Source organism: Ammospiza caudacuta, chromosome 16 (genome assembly GCF_027887145.1).
Source record: "Ammospiza caudacuta isolate bAmmCau1 chromosome 16, bAmmCau1.pri, whole genome shotgun sequence".
Classification (NCBI taxonomy): Eukaryota; Metazoa; Chordata; class Aves; order Passeriformes; family Passerellidae; genus Ammospiza; species Ammospiza caudacuta.
The window spans coordinates 4,779,271-4,801,811 of NC_080608.1; the positions used below are offsets into that span (position 1 = coordinate 4,779,271).

Consider the following 22,541-nt stretch of genomic DNA (forward strand, 5'->3'; position numbering starts at 1 on the left):
GAAGTCACCTCTGCGTGACACATCACAGATGAGATTCCAGGCTTTAATGAAGTCAGGGTTTTTGCTCTGCAGCAGCACCACACATTGGTAAGCTCTCTTCTTAAACTCCTCCTCTGTGTCAAACCTCTGCTTGGATTCCTGCAGGGAAACACATGGAAAAGCACTGCTTTCTGCCCTGAAACAAACCACCACACAGAACAGGCTCTCCAATATGCTCATCTCTGACAGAAAGGCTGTGTGTGTGCTTACAAAGGCCTTTGATCATGCCTCACACAGACAGTTCAATACCAGATACCACAATTCATCACCCCATGGCTGGTTAGCACAATAATCTACTAACAGTGACTTAATTCTTTAATTTCTCCAAAACTATGCTGCAATTTGTAAAGCTCCTCAATCTGCTTTGCTACACATACCTTGTAAAAAGCTTGGAGGTCCCCAATGGGAGGAGAAACACTTAAGTAATCTGGAAATTTGTCCTGGAGGTGAGCAATGAGCATTCCAAACTGGGTGCCCCAATCTCCTAAATGGTTCAACCTTGGAACAATTGAAGAAGATAGTAATAATAATCTCTTAAATATATGCTTTAAAATACACACATTTTAAAAATATATATTCTAAACGAAACACACATAATGCCAAACATAATACCAGAAACCCAAACAAACATAATACCAGAAACCCAGCCCAGGCACGCTCCCCAGTTCCACTGCACTGAAGCTGCTGCTCACCTTGATTCCTCACCCTGCTACACTTGCTCTGCTTAGTATCAACTACCCATAAAGGGTTATTTGCTATGTGCTTATAAACTAAGACAAATACAGAGCAGAAGAGAGAGACAGGACTGCACAAAGAGCCCAGCAAGCCCAGCACACCAGGCAGAGCCTCACCTGAGAACATCATAGCCCACGAACTCGAAGAGGCGGCACATGCTCTCCCCGATGATGGTGGAGCGCAGGTGCCCAACGTGCATCTCCTTTGCAATGTTGGGGGAGGAAAAATCCACCACCACCTTGGGCACAGAACCAAAGGAACACAGGAATGAAAGGCCATTCCCACACCTTCATGTGTTTGATCTGGGTTTTGTTAGGGGGAGCAGTGGGAAGGAGAATCACCCCTGCTGACCCTCAGCAGGAACATCACAGTGAGCATTGTGCAGCACAGCTGAGGGTCAGGGATCACTCCCAGAGTGACCTGGGCACCACCCTGAGGGAGCCCCATCCCTCAGCCACCAGAGACCACAGCAACTACAGGTGATCCACCCCATGGCCCCCAGTTCCTCTGCCACATCCCACATACTCTGCTCTAACACCCTGCTGACATGGACATCTGCTCAGCACATCCCTTCAGGGGGGAATTTAAAAGACACTGCAGTCCAGAACATCTCCACTGTAGCAAGGTGGCTGTGTGCTTACTGCTGTACCTTTTTCCTTTTGCCAATAGCTGGTGGTTGAACTCCATTGATCAATAAACTGCTCAGCTGCTTCGACACAAAATCCTTTCTCAAGTGGACATTGATAAAACCTTTGCAGAAAAAAACCAGCAGTGAGTGCTGGGGCTGCAGAAGTGCCTCAGATTGTTTTTTGTTTCCTTCCCCCCCAGATTTCTGTTTTCATGCATCAAGCACAAGAGCACATCAAGTCAGCTTGACAAAACATTTTTCAGTCACAGGACAACAAAGCTGTCACTTGAAGACAATTTCTGTTCCCAGATTAGAAGAGCCTGTTCACATCACTACAGCCTTTACTGCAGGAGTCAGATGCTGCAAGCTACACCATTGACATAACTCCTTTTGTACACTGTCACTCAACAATCAATTTATAGAAACTATTTTTTGTGAGAAAATAAGTCATTTGGTTTCCAGAATGCAAAACCAAATCCTGCTTTATATTTTATTAAAAATTAATATACTAAAACATATAGTTTCATCTGGGATAATTCATGTTCATGGTATGACACTGTCTTACTTCTCCTGCTTCACAGAGCCAATGAACAAGCTCTAGCTCTAAAAGGGCTGTGCCAGGGGATTTTTGTGTTTGTGCTGAAGCCCTAAGGAATATGAGTCCTTTTATTTTTCCCTGGGTATCAGGGACAAAACAAATGCAGTAATTAATAACCTCCATGCTACTCCAGCTTCTCAGTTCTGAGAGGACAAGGTCTCCTCACCATGCGAGCAACAGCAAGAAGGGCTGTCCATTTTTGCTGTGATTTCCTGACTGTGGCTTTCTTCCCATCACCAATACTGAAAGAGGAAAAGCTGCTCCCTTAAGGATCAGTGGACAAATTGCTAATTAAAGGGCTCATCATCATACCTGCCAATTTTAATACAGAAGTAGATTCTCTGCTGCTGCACAAGTCTGAGTGCTACAAAGCTCACCAAGACAGAAGAAGCTAATCCACTGTGAAACTGCAGTTTTAAAGCACAAAACACTAGAATTCAACTCAGCTTCCCTCTCACAATACAACTGCCCTTTTTGCTTTAAGACATACAAAGCGTGTAAAATGAAAGTATCTTACCAGGACCAGCAATTTCAACCTTGTCAATGCATTCATTGGCAGGAATGTTTTTTACTATTTTCTCTGCAATTTCTCGTGGGCTAACCTTCTGTTCCCTGGTTTTGAGCAGTATCTGGAACACAACAAAGATCAAGGAAAATTCAGTCCTCTAAGCAAAACATCACAGATACTGAAGCACTGAAACATCCTCATGGTCCTTCATAATACAGAGATGCACACAAAGAGAAACATCTCTAGCCAGTTTTACAGATTAGATCGGTTCTCCACAGCACAAACCTGACTGGACCCAACATTCACCTCCTCCTGCTCAGACCTCCTCCTTCTTTCTATGTCAGAAGAAAATCTCCAAGCCTTTTTTCTAAAACCTGCTAAGTGCCTTGGTAAATTTATGTTTTTCTAAGCTAGTAAAAAGGGACAAACCCTTTAAAAAGCAACATAGCTGGCACAGTCCTTCAATGCTTCACAATCCTGTTGATCAGTCTCATGGGTGTCCTCAGCTCTGCCAGCATTCACATTTGAAGTTCTGAACTGTGCCTCCAGCAGATGCTGAGTGTGGTTTCAGAGCAGGTCTGTTTATTTATGATTAAACACAACCAAAGCAAACTGCCTTCAGTCCTGTCTTAGTCTCAAGCTTAATAAATAAATAAGTGAATAGATTAATAAGTGAATAAATAAACAAAATCCAACAACCCAAGCAAACAAAGATAATCCCAGCACTACCCAATTTTCTTCAAAGAGCATCAGAAAAACTGCTGTTAAAGTAGTTTTCCTTTTCCCCTGGAGACATGAGCAGCCCACTGTGAGGAACTCAAAGAACAGGACACAAGTTTACATACAATGATAGTATCAGAGTGGTTTGAGTTGGAACAGACCTTTGAAGATCACCTAGTCCAACTACACAACTTCCCTGTCCATTCCCAAAGCATCTTCTCACATAGCTTTTTGTAAATCTTACATAAACACCCTTTAGGAGGATTCTGTAAGCTAGCCCAACCCATCCCATGCCAAACACTACATTCACACTTGTATAAAATTAACACAAGTATTTGTTTCTGAGCACACGATTTTCTGGTATTACTGTGATGTGTTTGAAAACAATCCCACTGAGGCCACAAAGATGATGGAGCTCTTTGTCAACTCAGAATTTACACTCACTGCTTGTATTTGCTAATTTGCTAATTTACAGTCTGCTTTAAAATGTATTTCTACTAAAGTTTCAGTTTTGTTTAACCTGTCATACACAGGATCCTTACAAGACGGTAAAGGCTTAAAAAAGGGCAAGAAAAACAAACCTCAGTAGCTTTAGTGTTACTCAAAGTGTAAACTACAGGAAAAATAAATGCAAACCCAGTTTATGGGCATGTTACACCAGATTACAGGCACGTTATGTGAACCATTCCAGAAATGGCTACCACACTCCTGTTGGAGCTCCTGGCTGAAGTCCCAAGCATTAATATGCTAATGAGCTGCCAGGAAAACAACAGGCATTTGTGAGGGTCCTTTCCACATCAGCAGCCTGCAGGGAGAGGCTGCTGCCTGGCACGTACCAGTGCTGCCCCAGTCAGGGCACTTCCCACTCTGCTGGCAGTCCCAGTGACCCTGACCCGTGTTCTGCCTGGGGGACACCCTGTGAAGACCTGCACCACAGCCAAGCCCCTAAAACAGGCTGACAGAAAGTCCCAAGCTGCTGCTCTCATCCCTGGCTCTGCCATGCTGACACACTGCCTGTGTGAGCACAGCCCCAGCCCCGTGCACCCCCTGCCTGCCCAGGAACAAACTCCTCAGCCAAGGCCAGCACTAGGAACTCTTTCCACCAGCACAGCTGACAGCCTGGAACTCGAGCCCTGGCTGGAAGGGGACTGATCAGACACCCAGTTACGTGAGCCACGCCGTGCTGGGAAGCCTGGGCTGCCCGAGCATCCCGACCGCGAGTTAATTGGGGTAAGGCGGCGGTCAGGAAGTGGCAGTGCAGTCACCCAGGGTGGCACCACACTGACAACATGCTAATGAGACTGAGGGGAGACACGGGCCCTGGGAGGGCAGTTCTGCCTGGCACCGCAGCCCAGAGCCTGCTGCCTGGCACGTATGGTGCCCCTGCTGCCCCAGCCACGCTCACTGCACGGGGACAACTTGGGACAGCAGAGCTCCACCAGTGGCAGGACAAGTTCAGTGTCACAACTGCCAGTCTAATGGGTTAATAAAGGTTAACTGACAACAGGAGGTGTAAAAAGAGGAGTTGCTTTGTTTAGATTGCCAAATAAAAGATCTGTAATTACAAAGTGTCTACTTAGTCACCCAAAGGCATCAGTGCACTGAAAGTTTGGGTGTTTCAGCACCCAAGTTAGAACACACTACACCTTCTTTCTCCCACACCTCCTGGATTTACTTCAGCACAGTCCCGGCCCACTGAGCTGGCTGAGCAACTGCTGAAGTGTCTCTGATTCTATTTAGGTTCTCTTTGGTCAAGCTGCCTGTACCCAGGGAATTAGCAAGAGATGCTAAATAAAGGACTGAGCCAGAGGAGTGTGAAGGGTAGTGCCTGAACAGCAATCCACACCTGGCTGGGCTCTGAGAAAGCACTTCCTGAGCACACCCAGGCCTGACAATGCCCAGAGCCTTCTGGCTGGAGCTCAGGGAGGGCACTTAGGGATGTAAGACACATGGATCCAAACTCAACAGAGCACACAGGGCAGCACCTGGGCCCCTTTGCTCTGCTGTGTGTGTCTGTGGGCAGGAGGAAACCACAGCACCCACAGCAATGGGAGGTGTGAGCCCAGAGGGGCAGCTGGAGATGTCCTTTTGTCACCTGCCCTGTGAGAAGGGGGTATGTGCACACAAAAATGTGGATATATTACACTTTCCTGGCACTAGAGAAGAGCAGTTAGAGGTATGCAGGTGTTTCTCAAGATTTTGCAATTCTCTAGAATCATGATTTATTGTTTTGCTGTTTTCAGTTCCAAACATACAACTCACTAATTGGTAGTTAATTGCACATCATTAGTAAATCGATGCAGCACTTAAATCCTGATTTGATTTAGATCCCACGAACCAAGCAGATTTTCTGTGCCACGCACATTAACTCCCTCATACCAGGCAGCTGAACAGAGGTTTAAAGGCCAGCTCTGTAAAGGCCAATGCTTCCTTTAAAATGCCATTCAATACTCACTCAATTCTCAGCCCAGAACAAGTCTCATATTGCACCTCTCACTGTACTATCCCTTAGCTTCCAACAGACAACATCCCCATTTTGGCTTCTTTGTTAAAAATGTTTACATCATTTACCTGTGATATGCCCATGGCACTGTTACACTGGTAATCCCCAAATTTGGGCTGCTGACTGGGTGTCACCACCAGAGGAGGGTTTTCTAAGTCTGGGTAGGCAGCCTGAATGGCAGCTCCAAAGATCTCCTGGAGACAGCTGTTGATATTAATCATGCTTTTGGTTGATTTACTTCTTTCCTCTTGAAGGCTCTGAAAAAGAAAACCACCAAAATCCAGAAGGCTAATTTCCCAACATCTGAGGAGCTGTTACATCCCACTTTTCTCCTTGGCTGCCTGGCAAAGCACAGCTGACAGATTTGGCTGACACCTCTAGGCACAGGAGCAATGTATACAACATAAAAATCACATTATTCTCCTGCTGAACCTCCCAGCACAAACCTTCCCCTGACTGCAGGGCTGCATTACTTCTCACACCTGTGCTAGTGAGCCTGGGACAGATCTCAGCTGGGCCACCTGGTCAAAAACTGCCCAAGATATAACCATGTGGCCTTACTGATCTACTGACATCTTCCATAAAACAGATTCTTGTTCAAAGAATCAAGAAATATCTGATGTGTCACCAATTAACGTGTCAGAATGCAGAGCCAGCATGCTGTCACACATCACCACTTATTTAGCTTGTCCTAATGACAACAAAAAAACCCACAAGGTCCAGCAATGATTTTTGATTCCCTTACCTTCTTTAGGAAGTTTAGCCGGTACTTGAGTTTTGCGTTTTCGTCTCGCAGCCCTTCCAAACTCGGGGAGACTCCCAAGCACCCAAAGTTCTTCAGACGCTCAATTTCTGCACTTAACAACTTGATCTCGTTTTCCTGAAAAGAAATTTGAGTTGTCACACAGTAATTCCTGGAGAGGGGACAGGAGGTGAGGAGCTGCAAGATCTCAGGCACAGTGCTAGTTTGCCTTGGAAAGGTAACAGCAATGACATGTAAGGTGATTAATTCCAAATAATATTTGAAGATTGTTTCTAGTTGTGTGAAAAACCAAGGATTCTGAAATACTCTTTAAAAAGGCAGTGAGAAAATATCAAGAAAGAAGTACAAGAATGACAACAAGATAGGCTAATGAGATAGTCCCCAAATAAGCACTTTCTCCAGCTTTAACAAAGATATCAAATTATTTGACTCAAAATTCCCTTTAGCCTGTTTCACCATCTCACAGGCCACAGCTTCAAAGGAGGAAAGACAAGCTCAAACCCCACCCAGAGACAGGAATGCCAAAGTAGTGTGCTGCTCCACAGGGGCATTTCTGCAGGGTGCACCCACTTCCACCTGGCCACACAACCTTTCCTGCCCTGTCCAGGAAGGAAATGTATGTCTTCTCCCTTAAAACTGACACAAGGCATTCAGGAGCACTTGGGAATTTCAGGAGGGCCTCTATGCTCCAAACACACTTCCCTGTGTCCCACCAGACGTCACAGCCCCAACTCAGAACAATCTGTCAGCAGCAAAAAGGTTTGAAGCTGCTGCAAGGAGCAGGAATCTTCCTCACCCCACACCTTAGAGAAACCAAACAGCTGAAGTTTCATCTCTGTTGTCCATCTCTTGTCCTCCCCATACCAGGCTTTGTGCCCTGAGCCACAAGGCTGGCTCTGACACAATGCTGGAGGCTCCTGAAGGTTTGAGGGCCTTGGTGCTGCTATGGAGGGGCAGTGAGCACTGCCCACCCTGGCTTGTCACCCCCTTGGCTCCCTCAGCCAGGCTCTCCTCTGCCAGCATTTCCACAGCAGGAAGCAGCTCAGGCTATTATTGCAGGCCACCAAACCTTATCAAAAAGGACTCATTTACTTTGCTGCTCTTCAAACAGACTATTTAATTAGGAAAAAAATTGGGCCATTGAATCTCTTGGTCTTGTACATTCACCTGAACAACAACTCGCAGGAATGCTGCTGTAACTGCACGTGCTCAAAAACCCAGGCTGAGGCAAAACAATCTAAAGATTGGCCTATTTGTGGGCCAAGCTGAAAATCAGTACCTTTGAGGTCAGTCTTCAGGTGTGCTTCAGTTTATGGCACACTTCTGTTACAACCTCAAGGTCTCCTCTGCTACAGAGGAGAACACAATGCTGCTTCCTGTAGTTTGGATGTGAAGAAACAGGACTTTGAGAAAAAAACCCCAAATCTATATCAAATCCTCTGGTTTGGCCTTTACACAACTAAAATCACTGAACAGCACAGCTGTACCTTATAAGCAACTCACTTCAAATAGTCCCATTTCAGTTTTTCTTTACAAAACTCAAGGCAGGTGTCCCAAAAATCAATTTTTCTGTCATTTACATAAATACACAAACTTTCCCCCATAAGCAACAGCAAATAGATTTGTTCATTTTCAACTTTTCTTCCTTGCCTGATTTGGTAGCATTTCACATAGACCCATTTGTAAAATCTTCTATACTTCAAGTTAAAAATCAGCACAGGAGATTTCACTGTGTTTTTACAGCTGTGTCACTCTAAGTTTCAGTGCCATTACAGTGACATACATAAATCATCCCCCAAGCCTAGAATGTGCTTTAAACATAAGTGCAAAGGTATCTTCAGCCCCTAATATCACATAATCTGTAAATTCTGTGTCCACACATATTATCATCCCTCTAGTGAAGTCACCAGCCTCAGGACAGGGCTCCAGGTCCCCAAGGACAGTTCTGCATCGAAGGCAAACATTCTCCAGAACCAGAAAATCACATTCTGCTTTTGAAACTAAAATCTCTGCAGGTCCAAGCCAACCAGCAGCTCACAATGCTCCTCCTGCATTAGAAGACTCCACACAAGTTATAACTGGGTTTTTTCAGTACCACTGACAAGCTTTACCAAAGAGGAATCTGAGTTGGATTTTCCTACATAATCACAAACACCTCTGGCCACCCAAGGGAGGACTCACAGGAGGTGACATGACCAGTAACCCACCAGATGTTCTTTCCATCCTGTTACACCAGAGGTGAGGACAAGGCAAGAGGTTTATCCATGTGCAGGGTCAGAAGCCAGAACCACAGTGCCAGGAATCACCCACCCCTGGGCAGACATGTGGCCCAAAGAGCTCCTTTACAGGGTGACTGTCATCACTTGGATTTGGCCAGGAGATGAAAAACTCTAAAATACTGCCACAGTTCAGCAAGTCTCATCTACTTTTTTCCCATGACTGCATCAAACCAGCCAATTCCCAGCACTGGCACCTGGAGGCATTCAGGATGGCCCCATTTCAGATGTGGCCAAGCCCAGACTGTCACATTTTTCTCTCCTGTTTAGTGCTCCCCTTCTTCAGAAATTTCCATCAGGAGTCCTTATGCTGTTACTTGAGCGTGAACTGAGAGCAAAAGGTTTCACCATGGTGGCCAAGCTGCCTACCCCAGTGCTGCTGCTGCCATTTCAGTCTCCCTTATATTGTGCTCATCAACAGCTTATAAAGATGATGAAATGAAGTCTTCATTCAAAAGGACCCAGCAGAAAAGCCTGAACTCAGCAATGCTTCCAGAACTGATGGGGCTGAGATCTCAGCAGCTGGGCTGGGACAGCCACACAGCTGAGCACAGCTTTCATCTCCAGACTGGCAATGGGGGCACCCCTGCTCTGGGAACACCACTCAGCACTCTCCTCTCTCCGGAGAGCAGTGACAGGAGACAGGAAAATGGAATGCAGCTGTGTCAAGGGAAGTTCAGACTGGTTCAGAAAGGTTCCTCACTGGGAGGGTGCTGGTGCACTGAAACAGCCTCTCCTGGGAAGTGGTTGTGGCACCAAACCTGCCAAGGTTCAAGGAGCATCTGGAATATGCTCTTAACAATATGGTTTAGTTTTAGATAATCCTGTGAGGAGTGGGGAAGTGGACTTGATGATCCATGGGTCTCTTCCAACTTGAGGTATGCCATGAGTCTGTGACTCCTACACCCATAACCATGTTGTTGAGCTTGCCTGGAAAAAAGGTCTTCAGATGTTTACACCAGAAATGCCTCTCACCACAGCACCCTGTGATAAAGTTAATTCTCTAGCAAAGATCTGTGAATGCTACATGTTATTGAAAGGATATGAATGCTACATTCTTCCTAAAAAACAAACCACTCTACAAAACTTCAGCTAAGCCTTGTAACAACTCCTCTCTCATGGTACCATCCAAGTGAGGAAGAGAGACAATGCCAATACACCTCTGATCTAAAAGATGTGTGACTGAGAAAAGGAAGGGAAAAGCTGCTGTTCAGGTCAGGAGGTGTCACCTCCTGGTTTATTCTACCTGCACTCTCTAGCACAACTTGTCAGTAAAGGGTCATACCTGATGACCACCTCATGAGGAGCTGTGGGAATTACATGAGGCCATGCTGACATCTCCAAGGGCTCTTTGCTCAGCTCAGTACTAGAAATCTTCCCCTCACCTGTGAATACAAAAAAACTACAGCTTTTTCAAAGGACCAAAATCATCCTTACATTTTTCCTTAGCACATAAGACTGTCTTCCAAGAACCCTACTTTAGCAGGTGGGTAACATGAAACTTGCACAGGCTTCTGTCTCTGGGCTTTAACATGATACAACTTTTCTCAGCAAAAGAAAAAATCATAAAGGAGAGAAAATGGCCTGAGAGAGCATGGCAAAGGGAGCAGAACACCTCTCTTCCTTCCCCTTCTTGCATCCTGCTCAATTTTATCTCTACTCCTACTCTGCCAAGCCCTGCTGAGCTGGCTGAGCACACACTGCTTGCTCTTTGTTGGGTTATTTTCCTGCAGGCTGGCTCCCCACAGGCTCCAGGGCATGCTGCAGCTGGAAACAGGGAGCATGTGGCTTGGAGTGACAGGCAGAGTGAGGCTCAGTAATTCTGCATGGCCTCCTGGAGTCGAACACTCCTGCTCCCTCCTGCTCTGCTTCCAGTGCCTGGAACCTGCTTAGGGACTGCTGATCAAACAGCAGCGACAACAACAAAGGGAGAACCACCTCGCCAGAATACCTGAGATGTCCTTCCTCTCCTAGCAGCAACAAAGGACAAAGGGAAAATCAAAGGCAAGGAGCTGCAGAGATTCAACTGCCAGATTTAAGATCTCATTGCCTGTCATATATTTGTGAGCAGGAAGCACACTCCAAAGTTGCTCAAGAGCACACAAGTATGGCAGGCAAGAACCCAAAGGCCAAAGTCCAGGAGCTCTCAGCTGGATGCTCCTGAGGCAATGGCCAAGGCAGGAGAAGTGACCCTGGAGGAGTCACAGCTTTCCTGAAGCTGCCTCTGCACCCACTGTCAGTACCGGTCATTGACCAGGACAGACCTGGCAGTTCTATTTTCTATTACTACGGTCACTGAAAAGGCAGAGGTGTCACCACATTTTCCCAATCCTAAGCACCTTGTGGCTGCAGCAAAGCTGTTCACCAGCGTGCCAGCACACAGGAGGCGCATCCCTCCCCGGCTGCCCAGGGCTCCGGGACCCGCCGGGCGATCCCTGCCCGGCCAGAGCACGGCACACACGGCACCGGGGCGGTGACACCAGGTTCTGCTGACGGCTCTGGAAGCATTTTCGGAACGCTGCCGCGATCCCGCCCTGGGTGTGAGACAGGGCAGCAATGGAGCCCAGCCCTCAGCCCGGCACCGACGGGAGCAGCCCAGGAAGCCCCTCAGCCCTGCCCGCTCTCCGCGTTCCCCTCCCAGACAGAGCTCCCGCTCCCGCGGTGCCCACCCACCCGCCGGGGCTGCCGGCACTGCGCGGGCTTCGGTACCGGGGAGCGCTCCCGGGGCTCGCCCGCCACCTGTGCCCCGCGGCTGTGCCGGTCGGGGCTGTCCCGGTCCGTGCGGTGCCGTGCCCGGCTGTCCCGTCCTGTTCCGTCCCGCCCGGCCCGGCCCGGCCCCGCACCTGCCGCGCCAGCCTCGCCGCGGACTGCGCCACGCGCGCCTCCATCCTCGGGCGGCCGGAACCGGGACCGGCAACGCGGGAACCGGAAAGCGGCCGGAGCGCCGCGGCCGCGCCTGCAGCGCCCCCGGGCGGCGGGGAGGAACCCGGAGGGGCAGCACGGCACGGCCCGGCCCGGCCCGGCACGGCACAGCACGGCCCGGCACGGCCCGGCACAGCACAGCACGGCACGGCACGGCGCGGCACGGCCCAGCACGGCACGGCACGGCTCGGCACGGCACAGCACGGCACGGCCCGGCACGGCCCGGCACGGCACAGCACGGCACGGCGCGGCGCGGCGCGGCCCGGCCCGGCACAGCACGGCACGGCACGGCACGGCCCGGCACGGCACAGCACGGCCCGGCACGGCACAGCACGGCACAGCACGGCACGGCCCGGCACGGCACAGCACGGCCCGGCACGGCACAGCACGGCACGGCGCGGCTGCCCTGGGAACGGGGGCGGCCTGGACACCTGCGGCGTGAGGGGAACGGGAACGGTGTGAAAAACGCATGCATTTTATGATTGGCTTTTCGCAAATATTAAAATGAATATTATATGTGTTGTGTTTTAAGTAATGCTGGATTAATTCTCTTAAGTACTGTGTTAAATATAGTTTTAGGTTATAAAAATTGTTAAAATAGAAACGATTCTATGTAGGATACTTTTTTTAAAGAAAGGACTCGCAGTGAGATAGCAGCCACAGGACACCTGAATCTTTCAGAGAAAGAGAATTTATTGCCCTCTTATCAGAAGAAACTAACTTTTTCCCGCCTCGAAGGCGCTGTTAGTATTCAGAGGAAGAAGTTGGCGATGCCCAGACAGAATCCTGTATTTGAATGGAATTTATGCATCATGTATGAGGTGTATGACTGTGCTGTTGTTTTTAAGGGTTAATCCTTTGTTCACAGGTGTCTTTTTCGGGCTCGTGCTGCCCAGAAAAAGGTACCTGGACGTCCATAACTCTTTGTCTCTATTGTCTCATATTGTCCTAATTCAAATTGTCCAAATTATTGTTACTCTAATTGTATTACTATTTTTATAACCATTTTATTACTATTAAACTTTTAAAATTTTAAAAACAAGTGATTGGCGTTTTTCACAAACAGGAAAGGGAACGGGAAAGGGAAAGGGGGAATGGAAAGGGAACGGGAAAGGGAAAGAGAAAAGAAGGCAGAAGGAAAGAGGGAAGAGCACCCCCACACCCTCCCCATTCCATGTCACCACCCAGCACTTTGAGTGTCCCCTCCCCAGCAGGTGGGTACAGAATGGGCACAGGGAATGTCCAGCAGGGAGGAAAACCAGCGATTTCCCAAGGGAACGGCTGGACTATGTCCGGGAGGTTGAGGCCGGAGATCAGGGAAGGTTCTGGTTCCCCAAAGGGTGCTGGCACTGCCCAGGCTCCCAGGGAACGGCCCAGGGGGGATTGCTGGGGTGTCTGTGCAGGGATAGGGCTAGATGATCCCTGCGTGTCCCTTCCAGCTCAGGACATTCCATGATTATATGAAATGTGTCCATTACAGCATCTCCTGTGACAAGATGTGAAAAGCTATATGCTTCCAGCTGGCAACACAAGAGAACCCCAGTTTAGGTGCCAGGGGATGAGAAGATTCACTCAAGACAAAAAACAAGAAGGCAGGTTTGTCCAGAAAGGTCACTTTATTGGAAAAACCTAAAATGGACTTTAAACCTGCAGCCCTCCTCCCACAGCAGTGGTTTCAATGGGCTCCCCACGTTACCTTAACAGACCCATTACAGACATGAGCTGTAGTACAAACGTTAAAAGTGCAAGTATTCTGAACTTCACACCTACTTTTATGACCTGGCAGGAAACACAAAATGCTTCACAGCTCACAGAGAATTCGTTCACAGCACTTGGGAGTCCCGCTGGCTCCCCGCATTCCCCACAGGGTACAAAATACATCACTCAGAGGAGAGTCCGATGCAGAACATCATAGAAGGTAGGGGTGAGGTTCCTTCAAATTTATTTTATTGCAGTAAAACCTCTAAAAGGTAGAGCTGTACAAAAAGTCTAAACAGCATTATTTAAGAATAACAGCACCTTACGCTGCATTTTGTTCTTATTTAAAATTCTATTTCCCAAAAATACATTCCTAAATATACAAACTATACAATCTTGTCACTTTAATGCTGGTTTCTGTGATGATATAACTTTAACCTAAAAATCTTCAAAACATCCACATACTGACAAAAGCTCTAATATACAAATGCCTTGGTACCTTCATAATACCACATAAATAACTTCAAAACCCAATCTGCATTTGTAGAATTGTCCAGAAAGCAAATACTTTATGGTGATCACACATCGTCCGCAGAGAGCGTTGGGATGTTTATTCTTGGCCGTGTGAAAAATGCCATTTTCTCTCTGAAAGAAGATGATCAGTTGTTAATGCAACAGAAATTCTGCCAGAAATGTCCACAGGAGAATTTACCCCACCAGCTGTCCCCATAGGGAGCAGATGTACATCCTCTCACAACCTACACCTTTTATTTACTTATCAGATGAGTTAAAGCCACAATGCTGACCTTACCAAAAGCCATTTCAGGGCTTTTTCTTTTCTGGGTCTGTTACTTAGGGAAGCAAAGGGCTGCTTGTGTGTTACAGAATTTGTTGCCAGGTAGGGAATGACTTGGAGGATGCTGCTTGCCTTGATCATGTGCAGTGCTGCAACTAATTCCACCGAGTCACACCTTATACTTGGATATGAAAATACAGAAGCTCTTATTTAAGCACAACAGTTAACTGCTTCTGCAGAGATCAGTCTTCCTCATCAGCATCTCAGTCACCCACAGAGAAATCATGGTAGTAGTCAATTTTTCCTCCCCTTTACCTAGGATTACCTGAATGACTGCACTTCCAGAGGCTCCTTTCGACTCTGCCCTCGCAGCCTGTGCACATCCTTGGCAGCAGCTCTCATCATTTTATCAGCCTTGAGCTCACACTTGTGCTCTGGATTTTGCACCTAAGTGAATAATGGAGAAGAATTGTTTGTGTTTCCAGGAGGAATTTCTTATCCTGACTGACCTCCGTTTCAGCTGCAGGGCTGAGGGGTCTGGAAACTTTGACTCTGGAAGTCAGAAGCCACAGAAGCTAAACTGCAGCTTGACAACTAACCATTCTAAGGGAGAGAGCTTTTTGTAAGGTGCCCTTCCTGCTTGTGGTAAGAATAATGGCTTCTGTCAGTGCTCTCTTTGTACCTTGACAGATCTTTTAAGGCAGAAGATCAGCACACACAGCACCCCACAGAGCACCTCACACCACCTGCCTCCTACACCTGGTGCCAGCATAGCCTGGTCTCTGCCTGGTGCCAGCAGAGGTGCTGAGAAATCCCAGAAGCTGAGAAGGAGCCCTGTGCATGGGGGAGGGTGTGATGTAGAGGAAGGTAAGTGCCAACCACCACACAGCACACCTCCTGCAGACTGGGGGCACACACTTGGCACAACAGATGGCATCTGTGACTTTGTCGCATTCACACCTCTGCTAGGGCAGCAAATCTCTCTGCTGGTGAATGAAAGGGCTCAGGACTAACAGCTTGATAGAGCCATACGTGGCAGACAGGAGTGACTAACAGTGCCCAGGCTTCATTTACAGACTGTCCAAAGTCTCCTGTTCCCAAAATTTCTCCACCAAGTGGAATGAAACCCCAAGGCAGGTATGACTCACTCGTTTCTCCACAAGCCTCAGCAGCAGTCGAAACCTCTCATCATCCTTCACCCACTGTGGCAACTCTTTTTCACCCTGGCTTTGAGCTTGTTCCAGCTGTTCCTTCAGTTCCCTCAGCACTGAGATCTCCTGAACCAGCTGGTCGTGCCAGGTTTTGGAAGCCTGCAGGTCCAGCTCCAGGTCCAGCGAGGTGCGGATCAGGCGCTCGGTACCGAAGGCCTTGATTGAAGGCTGGGAGAGAAGGGGTGTGTGAGCACACTGAGGAGAACTGTCCCAACCACTCCACACACAAAGTGCCAAACACATTGTGAGACCCATCTTTCTAATGCTTCTTTTCACACAAACCATCTCTATTGATCCTGCTTTCCAGTCTGTCTTGAGACAGATACCACAAACTCAAGGAATTCTTATAGATAAGTGTTTTCATTTCTGTGCTTCCACTCAAGTTCTCCCTTGGCAGCATTTCCAAATTGAACAAGTCTTGCTTGCACACCTTCCTCCTAAGTTTAATGTCTCATCTCCAGATGAATCCACAGTGCTGCAGAAAAACCTGTGATTCCTTTTGCCAGTAACATATTGCCTTCTGCTAGTTTCAAACACAAGCTGTCCCAAGAAAACCATCTCCTTAGGAGTTCAGTGTCAGTATCCTGGGGGAATTTTAGTGATTGCCATCACAATGGGCACAGGGGTTTATTGAGTGCCATGGCATCACTACAACAGGGTCACATCATTCTCAGCTTTTCCAACTCCTCAATTTTATTATCAATACTTAAGAATCTCACAACAATAAATACAGCAAAACTGTTTGTGCTACTTCTCTGACAAGATGGAAAATACCAGGAACCATTTTCCTACATTAAATGTTTTAATTGAATTCTAACTTAAACGTTCCTGTCATAATCTGATATTTCAAAGAATCCTTGAGAGACTTCTCACACACAAAAAAAAGGTTGTGAATGAAAGCATGTGGCAACTGATTTATGTATGCAAATTTTTCTTTCAAAACAGTTTTATTATTTTTGTGCTTGTGTTAGAGGAAAATAAAAGTGGTGATGCTCTTACCCATTTCACTCTGACACTTCGTCTCTCCATCGCATTCCGCACGAAGGGAGGCTTTTTGGAGAGTGTGGAACTGTCACTATCACTGCGATTCAGCTGAAAAGGAAGGTGAAAACCACAAATCTTTCATGAAAGAAACACAAGCAGTGCATACACACACTGCCAGCAAGACCAGAGGTTGCTGTAAGCAGAACTATGAAGTTTTGTGAAAGGCAGAGAGCTGTCACCCCTGTCTCAATACACAACATGCACTGGCACAGCCAGACTCTGCCACAAGCCTTGAACTCTGTCCCTTTTTGGGAATAGGCTGTGGCAAAGACAGACATCAAGTTAAGCTATGATATGGGACTGCCACACTGCTCTCCTCCTGTGCAAGTAACTAGGCTGGGCAAAACAGCCCAGAAAAATAAACTATAAGTAGTAATAACAACAATAATAATACTCTTTCCTAGCATATGTAAAGCATGGGACTATTTTATTAGACATTTCTGCTTTCTCTAATCTGTATCTTTCTATAACCTGTATTTTAAGCTAGTGGTGGAAGAGGCAAGTTTACCTGAAAGCTCTTCCCCTGGGATTATCAGCTGAAAAGTTGCCATGTTACACACAGCCTGCCTTGTTTTTTGGTTGTCTGTAGACCCTTACAAAGAGCTCAGCTCAAGCAGGATTTGATTTTAATTCCATTCTCATGTCCCTTCTCAAGATCTACACGTACTCTACCACTCCAGCACAGGCCACTTCTGCAGGATGAGTAGGGTTTGTTCCTCTGGAAGCACCTGCTGCTGAACCAGGGAGAACCCACACAGCAAATCTGACCCAGCTGTATTAAAAGCTTGCCCACTTGGGACAGATCATGCATGGCAAAAGACAGTGCTTGCTTGTTTGCCAATTCCACTTAAAAGATGAGATATTTATAGTCTATTCTGACAAGATGAGATATTTATAGTCTATTCTGACCCTCAATTCAGGAAATAATTGTGAACAAACATTTCAAAGCAGGGGAAGTGACATCCAACCCAACACATGGCCTGTTCAGTTACCTTCACACAAGGCACACTGCTGACTTTCAGGCTTTACAGTTTTTTTGCTGATGATATCAGGTACTTACCTTTCCATTTCTATCAAGGTTTTATGTTCACCTCATCTGAAGTCAGATGGACAGAGCTAACTGAGTTAGCACAGAACACTTCAAGCAGCAGGAAATTGTTTAATATGCAGCTTATTCATCACTGTCTTACAGCAGCCCTTCCAGGCAGGTCTGGGCATCTCAACAAGCTGCACGTGCCACAAATATATGTGCACATATATATCTGATAAATTTGTGTTTAATGCTGTTAGTTCCAAGGCAAGATACTGACCAGGAGGTGAGGACAGAGCAACTTCTGAAGTCAGAGGGGGAGAGAAGAAAGCCCTGTTGGGTTTCTGTGAGGAACACAGAGTGAGTGAAGGCAAGCACTCAGAAGCTCAGGCTGCACTCTCCTTACCCGACACACGTACTGACTCTGTGGTCCTGGGGAAAATGTTTTGGAGCGGATGATGGTGCTGCCCCTGACAAACTGACTTTGGGGTGGATTTGCTGTTCTTTTGTCTTTTGGACGAACTACAGTCGAGGACTGTGCAGGGCTCTCTGTGTTGGTCTCTTTATCCACCTGAAAGACACACAGAGCAGTGTCAATGCCAGCTTTCCATGTGCCCAGGACACCCCCAGGGCTGTGTGACAGCCACCTGTGCCACATCTGTGCTTGCTGCATTCAAACCCAGACATTCTTCAGCCCGTCTCATGCAGCATTCCCTGACACTTCATTCCTGGAGCTCTGCTGCATTAACTGGATTGCTCCCTAAGGGCTCTGCATCCACTGACTGCTGTACAACACAGCTGATCCCAATGGGCTTTGCCTGTGCATCCACACACCACTGTGACCTGGCAATCCCATAGAGAGCAGGTAGGATTTTAAAGACCATTATCTTACTTGTTGTGCACCTGCAGCAAAGATCCAAACTAATGCACAGAGAGAGCTGTGTACAGCACACCCCTGTTTGACTACAGTTACACTCAGAATTAAACAAGCTCCAAACCACTGTCACATTAATGAAAACAGATTTCATGAGCAGCAAAGACAAGGCATGAAAAGGTGCTGTACTAACTGTGGGACAAAATGGTCACACAGAGTTATTTACAAAGATTTCAGGTAGATAAACATTTAATCATCAATGGTGAACTTCCAAATAACTGCTGTAGCCTTGCTCAGCTCAGCAACAATCCAGTCAGCTGAGTAATGGGAAGCTTAAATCATCTTTCTGCTCAAAAGGCCCTTGACTGTACCTTCACTGCTGTCTCTGTGTGCAGCTGGGAATTCAGACTTTCTTCTGTATCCCACAGCGATTTTCCAGCACAGAATTCTTCCTCCTCCTCTGCTTCATTTTCACTGATCTCATCCTGTTCTTCCAGGTCAGGAACCTCTTCATCTTGCCTGAAAAGAACAGCTCTGTTATTGAACTGGCCTGTGAACTGGCCTCTGGTGCTGGAGCAGGAGGTACCTCCTGTAAGCTGCTGGACAGAAACACGTCCCCAAGGCAGCCAGGTGTACCTGACAGGCCCTGCAGCCACTGAGATTACACAAACACAGGCTTAGAAAGGAGAGAAGCTGCACCAGAAGACCACATTACTGCCAAAAACTTCATCCTGACCTGGCTTCAAAAGAAGCAAGATGAGCGTTCAGCCATGTGGTCTGAGTTTAAGGCAAGTGCATCTTGAGGGGAGCTCTCAGGATGCCATGAATCTTAGTGAAAAAGTGTTAGTGGACAAAATTGAAGCAGTATTTTAACACCCTTTTCAGCTGCACTGAACTCACAGCAGGCTGCTCCATCAATCCCATTGGCCAGGCTTGCTTTCTATTTCAAATGTTGGACTTCTCTAAGGAAATCTGAATCTGAACCATATAAAGAACAGCCACATTAAAATTCAACCAAAGCCTTGCACCACAGAGGGGAGTTTTCAGGGCATCCATAGAAGACTGTACAAATAACAAAATTAGCATAGTGCTACTGACAATTTTCAACATTTATCAGTTTTGTTCTCATTTTCTAAGCACAACCTCCAGAAGAAACAGGATTTTTCACCAAACAGCAAAAGAAGAAGCCTCCCACAGCTCAGTATAATCTGTTTTTTCTTCTGCACCCAAATGCTCTGGTAACTCCACAACATGAAGATGGTAGGATGGCACCTACCAGCTCTCTCCACTAGTTAAAGTGCTTCTGCTTTCCTCCAGTTTCTTCTCCACAGCTTCCAGTTCAACAGCTGTCTGCTCTAAGAGTGCTGAGACAGAGTCCTGAGGAGAGAAAGAGGTTTTTTGGTGAGGAAACGACTATCAGAGAGTGCAGAGTGCCCAGCCTGTGTGGTGAGAAGAGCCCCAGAGCAGCCCCAGAGCAGCCCCAGAGCAGCCAGAGCTCAGAGCAGCCCCGTGGGCACAGCTGGCCCAGCTCCCCCAGCCCGTGCAGCTCCAGGCTGAGCACCCTCTGTGCCCTGCATGTGCCAACTCTGCCCTGACCTGCCCAGCAGCTTCATGGCAGCACTGCAGGAAGGCTGGAGCCCACACATCACCCACTCATCCCTCAGCTTCCTGAGCAGAGATTTCAGTAAGTGTTTAGCCCAGGACAAGGGCATTTCTGGAATCAACAAGTTAATTATTTTGCTGCACTTAACAACACATTCAGGTTGTAAACATAAACCCAGCAGCCTTCACTTCTCTATAGTAACAGCCACACAAACCCTCTTGCTAGTCCTGTTTAGAAGAGATTTGTTCAATTGAAGCAGCTGTTCTTACTGTTTTTTCAGTGCAGGCTACTTCAGAGTGGCTGTTTCCTTGTTTACTTTTCCTGTTTTGCTTCTGCTGATATTTATAACTAAGGAGGTTGTACCAACGGGTTGATTTCTCTCCGGATCTGCAGATTTCAGCAAGGCTAATTTGTGCTCCACCCTATTGAGAGCAAAAACACAGTTTCAGTGTAATACTAAAATGAACAGCTACCACACCAGTCAGAAAAGAAAATCAGGGTGAAAATCTAGGATTGATTAATTTTGGCAAATTCAACAAAAAGAAAAACTGCCTGTTTATCTCATTTCAACACCACTAGTAATGCTTTATGTTCAGTTATTTTTAGCATTGCCAAGGGCTTCCAATATAAGTAGCAAGTGTTTCACTAGAGCTTCACTGTAACAGGAATCCAGAAGTAAAAACAGCGCTACTGCAGGAGGAGAAATTACAGACAGAGTTTCAAAGAGGAAGGAACAGGAGAGGATGACACCCTTTCAAGAAATTTGCAAGGCTGACAAAAATCACTGCCCAAACCCAGGATGTTTTAGCTTTGTATATCCCATTTCTCTTCATCTGCCTTGTCATTTTTTTAAAATTACATTTAGTACACAAACTAATGTATCCAAAACCGAAGTAATTGGTTCCCAACTGCAATACCAAAAATGTTTTTAAAAGGAAGAAAACTAGTTAAGAGTTTGACAGAAGAAAACTAATTAAGAGTTTGACATTAGATCATGAAGGAGATATATCTAGTGGTCTGACAAGGTAGTTCTGTAACATAACACTTATCTCATAATTGTTTTTCCTGATGGAAATTGTCATTGCAAAGAACGCTGTGGGGGAGAGACCACATAGCTAAAGATTATCAGGAAGGCTTTCACAGAAACTGCCATACCTCAGGAGTGCAACATCGTGACTAATTAAAAAGAGGAAACAAACACAGACTTATTGAAACAGAGCTGGATACTCACCAAACATTCTTCAAGGTGAGACTTATCTACAGTGCAAACATCAACTCTCAGTGTCTTCTGGCGCAGCGCTGGGTAGGAGATGGAGACGCAGAAGAGCTCGTTGTACAGCAGGCTGTCGGCAGCGTCCACGGGCCGCGTGCGGAACAGGCAGCTCGTGCTCTCCGAGCAGGGCAGCACGGCCACACGGATGTTCCTGTGGGACACACTGCACTCAGCTCTGCCCTCCCTGCCCCTGTGCAGCTCCCACAACCCTCACTGAGAGTCAGCCTGCTGTCTGTGCAAACAGGGAATATTTCCGTGTCTGCTCTGGGGTGCCCTGACCCCCAGGGGAGCACTGACTCTGACCCTCACTCATGGAGAAAGTTTCCCAGACTTCAAGATAAACTAGAATCCACAAAACACATTATAGAGAGCAGTGTAGGTGTATCACTTGGTGAGAAATTTAGGTTTTGGGATTTTAGGATGTTGTGGATGGAAGCAAGATAGAGGGCACAGGGTGTCGTCCTGGGTTTCTTCTTCATGCTTCTTCTTCATGGGTTTGGGTGGCATTTTGTAATTGGGCAGAAAAGTCCACATTGCAGCTCTCTGGGATCAGTTATTGGGTAAAAAGGGGAAATAATCCAGGTGTCAGTTCTTAATTGGATAGTTTAGTCTTAAAAGACCTTGTAACAAGAGATTGTTGGCCATTTTGTGCCTTCTAATGAAAAGCTGCCAGACTCACACTAGTGAGACTGTTTTACTGATAAGAAATCATAAACACCTGAGTCCAAACATGAACTACTGTCTCAAGTGCCTTCAATCCAGGCCCAGAGAAACCCACAACTGGTACACCCACAGCTGTCCTTTCCTATTCTCTGGAGCTGCAGTCAACTGAGAAGAAAGGAACATCTTGTCACAGTGTCAGAGATGTGAAGTGGCAGGAGCTGCCACAGACTTCACCCTTCTGGACCTCATCCTCAGACATCATGGATCCTGGTTTACATGGTTGTTTACATCTGTGCAACCTGTCACACTGCTCACACCCTTCTGTCGGTAGGAACAGCAAAAATGAATCCAATTTTTGTCAGCTTATTCAGCACACAGCTGAGTTTAAAGACCTTGTGTTTAGAATGAGTCTAACAGCAGCTGCACATTTTCCCAATCCTGTACAGGTATCCAGGGAGTTCTGCAGCAGTACAAACTCTCCCTCTTCACTCAATCCAGGTGCTCAAGGCACTGCTACAATTAAGAACCTCACCCTTTGAGGAAGAAACTGCCCCTTTTTTCAGCCTACGGGTTTATTAGTTTGTAAGTGTCACCACATGATGTATGGAAACATTTCAGGAAAGGTAAATTTTTATGAGTGTGAAAACTCATAAGCCA

General features: G+C 46.8%; 2 protein-coding genes across 2 annotated transcripts in view; both read right to left on the reverse strand.

Annotated features, from left to right (window-relative positions):
- The window catches only part of RARS1 (arginyl-tRNA synthetase 1), a 16,474-nt gene extending 4,802 nt beyond the window's left edge, over positions 1 to 11,672 (reverse strand). Inside the window, exons 1-8 of the mRNA XM_058815134.1 lie at positions 11,614 to 11,672; positions 6,477 to 6,611; positions 5,800 to 5,988; positions 2,518 to 2,629; positions 1,424 to 1,524; positions 891 to 1,012; positions 417 to 537; positions 9 to 138 (exon numbers count right to left, since the gene is read on the reverse strand). Coding sequence (XP_058671117.1) covers positions 9 to 138; positions 417 to 537; positions 891 to 1,012; positions 1,424 to 1,524; positions 2,518 to 2,629; positions 5,800 to 5,988; positions 6,477 to 6,611; positions 11,614 to 11,658 — 955 coding nt within the window. The 5' untranslated portion in view covers positions 11,659 to 11,672. The remainder of the gene's footprint in view (positions 1 to 8; positions 139 to 416; positions 538 to 890; positions 1,013 to 1,423; positions 1,525 to 2,517; positions 2,630 to 5,799; positions 5,989 to 6,476; positions 6,612 to 11,613) is intronic.
- Positions 11,673 to 13,351: 1,679 nt separating this feature from the next.
- Positions 13,352 to 22,541, reverse strand: part of WWC1 (WW and C2 domain containing 1) — a 66,879-nt gene continuing 57,689 nt past the window's right edge. The window contains exons 15-23 of the mRNA XM_058815168.1: positions 21,180 to 21,372; positions 20,218 to 20,370; positions 19,622 to 19,722; positions 18,717 to 18,864; positions 17,878 to 18,042; positions 16,397 to 16,489; positions 15,335 to 15,565; positions 14,512 to 14,633; positions 13,352 to 14,035 (exon numbers count right to left, since the gene is read on the reverse strand). Coding sequence (XP_058671151.1) covers positions 13,969 to 14,035; positions 14,512 to 14,633; positions 15,335 to 15,565; positions 16,397 to 16,489; positions 17,878 to 18,042; positions 18,717 to 18,864; positions 19,622 to 19,722; positions 20,218 to 20,370; positions 21,180 to 21,372 — 1,273 coding nt within the window. The 3' untranslated portion in view covers positions 13,352 to 13,968. The remainder of the gene's footprint in view (positions 14,036 to 14,511; positions 14,634 to 15,334; positions 15,566 to 16,396; positions 16,490 to 17,877; positions 18,043 to 18,716; positions 18,865 to 19,621; positions 19,723 to 20,217; positions 20,371 to 21,179; positions 21,373 to 22,541) is intronic.